The sequence below is a fragment of the Gekko japonicus genome, unplaced genomic scaffold, assembly GCF_001447785.1.
Source record: "Gekko japonicus isolate JY-2015 unplaced genomic scaffold, Gekko_japonicus_V1.1 scaffold2282, whole genome shotgun sequence".
Lineage (NCBI taxonomy): Eukaryota > Metazoa > Chordata > Lepidosauria > Squamata > Gekkonidae > Gekko > Gekko japonicus.
The window spans coordinates 95,607-104,990 of record NW_015160901.1 but is presented as its reverse complement, the minus strand read 5'-3'; the positions used below and the strand labels follow the sequence as shown (position 1 = coordinate 104,990).

The window sequence follows — 9,384 nt, the reverse complement described above, 5'->3', positions numbered from 1 at the left end:
TTTGGACTCTGACTCTTATCTCGATTTATGGCTTTCTCTGCTTTGTGGCCTCCCAGCTAGAGAGTATGTGTGTGTCTTGGTGATCTGGGGTGGGGGGGGGGTTTGTTGGTGGAGGATTTACTTTTTTAGCCTGACTTGCATTTCCCTGCAGAGGGCATGCATGCTGCTCCCCTTCCCCCACCCCACTGCGGTAGCTGAAACTGATTTGTGGGGCGGAGGGGGGGAGACACCAACATTTGCCAGCCCTCGCGAGCTGCCTTCTCCGTTTGGCTGGAGGTTTGGTTGGCTTTGGCACTGCAGAGGGACAGCGAGAGGCTGCCTTGGGGGGGGGGCGTTGGTGCAGGCTCGGCCCAGTCTTATGAGGATGGTGCTGCTGACCGGCGGAAAGGAAGGCTTATTCTGCAGGGGAGACCTGGCCGGGTGCTCCAGTGCATTCCCTTTATTCCTCGGAATTTTCTCAACAGGCAAACCTTTCTCACCTTCGGCATAGAGGCAAAACGATCTCTCCCAGTTTGCATCTGCCCAGGAGTCAGGATCAGAGAGCCCCACATGGCATGCACCCCCTAAAAGCTATGCACCCCCTAATAGTCTCCCCCCCCCTTGCCACTGGTGTGAGCTGGTGCAGCAGGAGCTACCCAGGAAGGGGGCTGATGGAGACATTTCGGTGTAGGAGGTTTTAGTACTGGATCCAGCTTGGGTTTGACTGGTAGCAGAGATGTGGGGGTTAGAGAATGGGGAACGTAACTCTTGGAAGGTGCAGGGGGGTGCTGAATGAGAGCTTGGGGGGGTAGTTGCAGAGTTTCTGGAACTTGAGGGGGCTGTTTTGTGGCTTCTGTGGCGGTGAGGCCAGGAGGTGAAGGACTCAATTTGCAGGAGTCGAAATCTGGCCAATGTGGATTGGCCAGGGAGGTGGTAAAAGGTGGTACTTGGGGGTTTGGAGAGAACATAAGAACGTAAGGGAAGCCAGTGTTTGGATCAGGCCAGTGGCCCATCCGGTCCAACACTCTGGGTCACACAGTGGCCAAAAATACCCGGTGCCATCAGGAGGTTCGTCAGTGGGGCCAGGGCACTAGAAGCCCTCCCACTGTTGCCCCCCCCCCAAGCACCAATGAAAACAGAGCATCACTTGCCCCAGACTGAGAGTTCCTATCTATACTTGCCTAGAAAGACAGCATTGGATAATGGAAGAATGTTGGAGCCGCCGGGTGACCTTGGGCCAGTGACACTTTCTGGCCCACCTCACAGGGTTGTGGTGAGGGTAAAATGGAGGAGGAGGAGGATGTGAGCCACTTTGCATTCTGTTGGCAAGAAAGGCGGGGTATAGATGAAATAAATGTTGTGACTGTCGTGTGTCAGCTCAGCTTCTGCCTTTGGACTTTTTTTTGGGGGGGGCAAATGTTTTGCAAGCTGTAGTAGAGAAGAGCAAGAGAGTCCAATTTGTGGCGGGGGGGGCCTTTCCTGAGTCACTGCTCACTTCTTCAGAAGGTATTTATTTATTTATTTATTAAATTTATATCCCGCCCTCCCCCGTAGGGCTCAGGGCGGCTTACATAGCAAGAAATCTTGCAATAATAAAACATCAAATAATTTAGTTACATTTAAAACAAATTCTACAGTTTAAAACCATCACAATACAATAAATACAATACATTAAAGTGCTCAATACATTAAAGTATCTGAAGAAGTGAGCAGTGACTCAGGAAAGCTTCTCCCCTGCCACAAATTTTGTTAGTCTTTCAGGTGCTGCTGGACGCTTGCCCTTTTCTACTGCTCCCGACAGACTAACGCAGCTACCCATCTTGAGCTATCTCCTTGGAAGTTTATCGTTTCCCAGGAAGGGGTAGCAGCAGTTACGGGTGTGTGAATTGCTGTCCATTGGGGAATCGGGTGTGCAGCCCGAGTTTTTGGGGCTGTAAGTAGATCCGAAGGGGGGGATGTGAGGTCCAAAGTCCTACCCTTCAGACTTTGGAGGACTTTAAATGCTTAAGAATAGCCTGCTGGGCTGTGATTTCGCCCTCTTTTAAAATGGCACACACAGGTTTGCTCGAGGCTGACACCTACGATATGCAGATTCTCTGGTGCTGATTGAGTCATGTTAACATTGGGAGCAGTGGGCTTGACTCTCGGGCGTGTGTGGGCAGTCCGAAACAATTGATACTGGGATTACTACAAATTTACTCCCAGTGCTGAGAAACTGCCCAGTGCATTTCCAGCACTGCGTTATTTAAATGCGTTAGGCCGCTTAGGCAATGGTTGCCAGTCCGCCCTCTTTTCTCCTGATGCCTGTCCTGGGCCTGCCACTGTGCTGACTCTCTGGTTCAGAAATGCTGGTGGCTTGCATGGTTAGAGTCACCGGAGAGAGAACTGGATGGCTCTGGATTCATTTGAGCTGAATGTTTTGAAGTTGCGTAGCCTATGGAGTTAAGAGTGTTGCAAGCTGGAATTGGGAGGGTCAGATACTTATTCCCGCCCTGGGAACCTGTGGTTTCTTGAGACAAGGAGCTTCAGCTCTGCCTCCATGCCCTGCAGAATAATAGTAATGACCTATTTCAGTCACTGCACTGTGAGTCTGCCCGCATGCGCTCAGCCATTATAGTCTTAACCAGTTCTCTTAACCTCCAGTGCTTGGGCAGAGAGCTTGTAAGCAGTGTTCCCTCTAAGCTGAGCGAGTCTGAGCTAGCTCACAGTTTATTAGCCTCCAGCTCACACATTTTTGTCTTCGCTCAGGAAGGATGGCTCCAGAGCAGACTGATATATGCAGCTGCCAAATTGCTCGCTCCCAACTTCAATGCCAGTGGCTCACAAAGTAGAATTTTTGCTCACAAGACTCCACAGCTGAGAGAGAGCATTGCAAGGCCTGAGTGTAAATGTGGAGTAAAACTGTAGACGTTTACAGAGCTCTGATCCACCACCATTATCTTTTGGGGAAAGAAGCTCAAAACTCCCAAATATCGTGATGGGCTTCAGGAAGATTGATGGGAGGTTATTATTATTATTTTTTTAAAAAAGACATCTTGTAGAATATCTTGGCAGGTGATTGCTTTACTTGTGGCAACCACCAGGTTGTTGGCTGGCATTTCTTTCCTCTTCCACCTTTGTCAGATTTTTATCATAGATTAATTGGCTGGCTGGGGGGTGACCTTGCCCCCTTCCTCATTTTGCAAGGATTCTTTTAATGGCTTAACCATTTGCGGAGCCTCCGCCTGAGGAAGCTGGATTCTTACCCGGCTCCTTGCCTTTATTCCCCCCCTGAAATGTCTCCCTTGTTTGTGTGTGCCCTCAAGGAGACTTGGAAGATTTCATGCTATATGTTTTGGATACAGGCGAGGAATGGACAATGGCCACGTTGTCCCCTTTGAAACTGAAAAGCGTGAACCAACAGTGATGTCCAAAGTTCTGTTTCTTTTAATGCAACATCCATTGCCTTGTATTTTGAGATATTGGGAATGTTGGCTGATGGTGTTTCTTGTACCCACCCTTTAACTTTTTCCTTTGCTTGATTCATCTATGTTATGCCGAATAAAGGTTTTCTTCTTCGTAATGCAACATCCCTTGAGACTTTGATGCCAGGGGGTGTCACCATGCCTGCAGAAGTGTTTCCTGGTACCTATTTTTGGCTTCCCCAAAGCAAAAGAGTCAGCCCTGGTTTTTTGTCCAGGAAGAGAGGCCTTTAGAAGACCCAGGGGACCTTTGAGTCTTTGTAAATAGCTGCTGCAGCATAGCAGGATTCTTGGCTTGGAACCCGCAAACATTTCACGATTGTTCCCCAGGGCAGCCCCTTTGTAGTGCCGCCCCCTCAGCGAGGCTAGGAAACCCCTGTCTTAAAGAAAGGCTTTTTCTTAACCCCTGCCTGCCCCATTAGATGCTGACAGCTCTAGTCCACGTCTGCCTTGGAGTGTTTCTTTGTGTCCTTTTCTTTCTTCGTTTGTTTGTACACTGCCTTTCTGCCCAATAAGGACCGAAGCAGCTTTCATCCTTCTCCTCTCCTCCATTTTATCAACAACCTTGTGAGGTCGGCTAGACTGATGTGTACGTGACTGGCCCAAGGTCACCCAGCAAGCTTCCATGGCAGAGTGAGGATTCAAACCTGGGTCTCTCCTTCCTAGTTCAGCACTTTTAACATTACACTCTGGCTCCTCCATCACAGCCTATGGGTTCATCTTGGATGAGAAAGCGACTGACCTGAAGCCTCCTGCTGAGCTTTTGCGGCAGAACAGAACCCGAAAGCTTTCGCCCAGAGTTAAACTTGTTGGTCTTCAACTTTGTTCTGTTCACCTGGTGGCAGAAGAAGACTGGTTGCTGCCTTTTGGAACGAAGGGTTGATGGTGGTGTTTGAGTGCTCTCGAAGAAGACGAGGAAGAGAAGAGATTGGATTTCTACCCCGCCCTTCACTCGGAGTCTCAGAGCAGCTTACAAACCCCTTCCCCTTCCCCTCCCCACCTAGGTGGGGGAAATCCTAGCACAGGAGGCTACTTTTACTATTAATTTGCTATTGCTTTATTTGCATGTCATGATGAGAAGGAGGAAGCTGGAGGCAGCGCGTACTTGGGGATGAGTGATGATTCTGTTGGGAGTTATGTAGCTGCCCGCTCTGCGCTTACAAAACTGGGAGCAACGTGGAGACGGCATTCCAGTGGGGAAGGCAGACTGGATGCGTAGGGAGTGGCCGTTGCGTGATGATGTTGTGAAAGGGAGCTGTGCTGGAGGAAGTGGAGTTGTGCTTTCCCCAGGTGGGGAGAGATGTGTTTCTTCATCCCAGCATCTGTAGATAGATAAGTTTTATTGTCTTAGCCACAGGCCAGAACAAGTCACACCATGGTGGGGGGGGAAACACATCAGGCTATAACATGACAGCGTAGGCACTAAAAATATCAGTGAGTGCATTAAATCCTATACTCATTCTACTTTACATTAAATACTAGGTGCATTCTGGTTTTCATTGATGCGAAGGCAAACAGCGCCATTCTACTAGAAACGTAGTGGTCAAGGTCCAAAAGTAAAAATTTGAGCAAATCCAGATCGGGGAGTCCATTACTTGGTGGAATAATAGGTATGATGTACCTTAACCTAGGAGCTGCGGTGGCTCAAGTGGTTAAGACGCTGAACTGCAGGCTGTGGAAGGCTGGTAGTTCAGCAATTGGAGACCGGAGTGTGCCGCATGACGGAGTGAGCTCCCGTCTCTAGTTCCAGCTCCTGCCAACCTAGCAGTTCGAAAGCAAGAAATTGCAAGGAGATAAATAGGGACCACTTCGGTGGGAAGGGAACAGCGTTCCGTGCGCCTTGGTGTTTAGTCATGCCGGCCACATGACCACGGAAACGTCTTCGGACAGCGCTGGCTCTTCGGCTTTGCAACGGAGATGAGCACCGCAACCCTGGAGTCGGACTCGACTGGCTTTCGAGCAAGGGAGACCTTTACCTTACCTTAACCTAGGAGCTTCATGCCATGGCCATCTCAAAATGTAATGGACTATATCGTCTACTTCCCCCGTGTCACAAAGACGAAGTCTAAGGGGGGCGGGGATACCAAAGGAACGCCCAGTCCTGACCATTGAGGGTACGGATTTGAAGTCTTAAAGCTGTAAAAGCTGATCTTAATTCCAGGATGGTTAACTTCTCTAAACAGAAGGACCTGCAATGATGCTCTTAAAAAAAAAACTGGTGCCGTAAGACAATGTGCCAACACATCCTGATCCATAAGCCCATCCTTTTCGAACACCCATTCCTTCAGTTCCCGTGCTTGGGTTTCATTCCTTAATAGATCATCACGAATTGAACATTTCGATTGAACCGAAGCCAAGTAGTCACCTAGACTCTTGGAGGCTTTCAGGAGCATGCTAAAACTTTAACACACACACACACACCCCAGGGAATCCTGGGGTCGTTCTAAACATTTTCTCCAGTCGAATAGAGTTCTAACATTGACTCTGGCATTCAGTCAAGTAATTCCCAGTTTGGCCCTCATTGATGCCGCTGGCGTGCCGCTTGGCAAAACAAGAGTCCAAGACATGTTTTGAGTCTGTCGTGATCGAGTGGTACTCTGCACATGCCTATAAAATTCCATATTTGAGTCTCGTGGCTGAAAATGGACCGGAGTCCCAGTTCAAATGGAGCTCTGCTTTATCCAGGACACTGAACTCCCTTCCTCAGGAGTGGACGCATGACCTCCTCGGGGGAAGCCCCGTTTTCCAGCAGTGTCCACTTAAGAACATAAGAACAGCCCATGTCGGATCACGCCAATGGCCCATCCAGTCCCACACTCTGTCACACACACAGTGGCCAAAAATACCAGGTGCCGTCAGGAGGCCCACCAGTGGGGCTGGGACACTAGAAGCCCCCCCACTGTTTCCGCCCCCCCCAAGCACCAAGAATACAGAGCATCCCTTGCCCCAGACTGTTCCTATCTATACCTTGTGGCTAATAGCCACTGATGGACCTCTGCTCCATATGTTTATCCAATCCCCTCTTAACGCCGTCCAAGCTTGTAGCTGCCACCACTTTCTGTGGCAGTGAGTTCCATGTGTTAATCCCTCTTTGGGTGAAGAAGGACTTCCTTTGATCTGTTCTAACCCGGCTGCTCAACAATTTCATGGAGTGCCCACGAGTTCTTGTATTGTGAGAAAGGGAGAAGAGTACCTCTTTCTCTACCTGCTCTGTCCCATGCATAATCTTGTAAACCTCGATCATGTCACCCCTCAGCCGTCGTTTCTCCAAGCTAAAGAGCCCCAAGCTCTTCTGTGCACTGCTGGCAGACAATTCCAGATGTTGGTGGCTGTGCCCCCTCCCAAGGAACCTGGGATTCCTGTTAACCCCCCCCCCTTCCTATTCATCATATCCCTAAATAAAGGGGGCTTGCAGTTGGTACGTTTGCAGGGTCTGGAAGGGAATCGGTTAAGGGGCCAGCGTGGGACTCTTTGCCGGAGGTATCCCCTGCCACGGAGCCTTCAGCTTGCCCTGCCGTTGAACCACTTGTGATATCTAGCGACTGCAAGGAGGCTGGAGGGCCCTCTCAGGTTTCTCCCCCCCCCAATCATCTAATTAAATTGGCACCGAGCCCTTCTCGATAATGAGGCTGGTACTAAGGGCAAAGAGGCGTTTGTGTACGTGGCAGAGAAAACATTGGTGCAAAGACTATGTGTGTGTGACTGTGGGGACCACGGAAAACATTTTCAGGACCAGGACACTACAGCTTCAAGAGGGAATTGGATAAGCACATGGAGCAGAGGTCCATCAGTGGCTCTTTGCCACAAGGTAGAGGTAGGAACTCTCTGTCTGGGGCAGGTGATGCTCTGTATTCTTGGTGCTGGGGGGGGGGCAACCGTGGAAGGGCTTCTGGTGTCCTGGCCCCACTGGTGGACCTCCTGATGGCACCTGGTATTCTTGGCCACTATGTGACAGAGTGTGGGACTGGACGGGCCATTGGCCTGATCCAACATTGGCTTCTCTTATGTCCTTGTGTTACATTTCAGCAGAAATTCTTGGGGTGGAGTGGGGGGGTTGCACAGTTTCTGAGGATTGTCTTGTGCTCTTGGGCGGGTACTGAAAGTTGGGCACGATGGGGTGAATTTGAGTGAGTGCGAGACGGCTGCGTTTGTGGGGTTGGTCTAGGGATGCCCTGTCTGGACTCCATTCGTTCCCCCTCCGACTGTGTTCCTTCTCTCTCCTTCCCCAGCTCTGATCCTGCTCTTCTACCTGGTGTTCTACGGTTTCCTCACCGCCCTCTTCACACTCACCATGTGGGTGTTGCTACAGACGGTGGACCCAAACACCCCCAAATACCAGGACCGTCTCTCTGTCCCAGGTAAGGCTGTGCCAGGCTCCTGCTCTGCCCTGGGTCGCTGCCAGCTGGGTCTTTTGCAGGTGTCTGGTTGCTGTGTCTTGTACCCGTCCTGGTCTTGCCTGTTGTCGGGTGGTGAGCAGTGTTCTCTCTAAGCTGAGTTAGTGTGAGCTCAGTTCAGTTTTCTGGCCTCTAGTGCACACATTTTTGTCTTAGCTCAGGAAGGAGGGCTCCGGAGCAAACTAAATTATGCAGTAGCCAAATCGCTCGCTCACAACTTTAATGCCAGTAGCTCACAAAGTAGACTTTTTGCTCACAAGACTCCACAGCTTAGAGGGAGCATTGCTTGCAGTGGCATCCAGTGTTCCCTCTAAGCTGAGTTAGTGTGAGCCGGCTCACAGTTGTTTAGCCCCCGGTGCACACATTTTTGCCTTAGCTCAGGAAGGAGGGCTCCAGAGCAAACTAATTTACGCAGCAGCCAAATGGCTCGCTTACAACTTTACTGCCAGGAGCTCACAAGGCAGAATTTTTGCTCCCAGGACTCCACGGCTGAGAGGGAGCGTTGGTGATGAGCGTCTTGGGACACTGGTGTTCCAGGCTTATCTGGCCACTATATAACAGACAGCACAGATTTGGTAATGGGAGGAGTGGAAGGTGCGGGGAGGCGCTGCGTGTCGGATTCAGGCCCCAGTTTACTCAGAAATCTTAAGCTCAGAGCATGGCTCGACAGTGAAAGCACTCTTGACACGTTCAGAAGCCCTTTTGTGTTCATGTCTCCTGAGCCCTAGCACTGAGAACAAGAGCTCTGATTCAAACAAAGCCCTAGGGGGGGAGAGGGAGGGGGCAAGTCAGGCATTGCCAGAGATACCTCTAGGGTAATCATTGGGGGGGGGGTCCTTGAGAAGAAGGGGGCGGAGATTTGTGAACTGTTATTCTCCTCTTTCCTCCTTCCATCATGCTCAGAGCAACACCCTTTCAGCAACCCTGTAGAGACAGGTTTAGGCACGAACGATTAAGAGCTAAGAAGGCATTTGAACGCGGGTTTCACAAGGCCAGCTCCGAGCTTGGCTGGCAGAGGAGAGGGTGGCCATACCAGGCCCTGCAGTTGCGTATGATGCGAACAGCATCCCAAAAAGCATGTTTGCACTGCTACAGACGGTTTAGCCGTCACTTCCTCTTTGTAGAGAATCTTGGGAATTGTAGTCCCGGGGGGGGGGAGCGCAGAGAAATGGTTACGCTTTCTAGCCCTCTCCTCTCCCAAACTTGAGATCGCTCCAGGGCATAGGCTTTGGTGGCGAATTCTGGGCTCCTCACGGGGATGAAGAGGGAACGTGCTCAGGTCATAGGATCTGACTTTGCTTTTGCAATAAGATGCTTTGATGATGATTGTTGCGTTTGAGAAACCTCCTTGTTGTGCTGAGTGGAAGAACATCCTGTCCTTGAAACCCAGGGCACAGAGCTCGTGAGAATCTCAAGGAACATCCTGTGGGGCGTGACCTGTCAGCTCTTGTCAAGATCCGCCCCGGACTGTTTTGCAGGCCAAGCCACCCCAAGCGACTGCCTTGGGCAACGTAGCGGGGGGGGGGGGGCCTGAAGCCCTTCCGGGCACC

General features: G+C 50.7%; 1 protein-coding gene across 1 annotated transcript in view; it reads left to right on the top strand.

Moving 5' to 3' along the window:
* Positions 1 to 7,674: 7,674 nt before the first annotated feature.
* Positions 7,675 to 9,384, top strand: part of ATP1B2 (ATPase, Na+/K+ transporting, beta 2 polypeptide) — a 16,066-nt gene continuing 14,356 nt past the window's right edge. Inside the window, exon 1 of the mRNA XM_015423940.1 lies at positions 7,675 to 7,798. Within this exon, the coding sequence (XP_015279426.1) occupies positions 7,732 to 7,798 (67 nt within the window). The 5' untranslated portion in view covers positions 7,675 to 7,731. The remainder of the gene's footprint in view (positions 7,799 to 9,384) is intronic.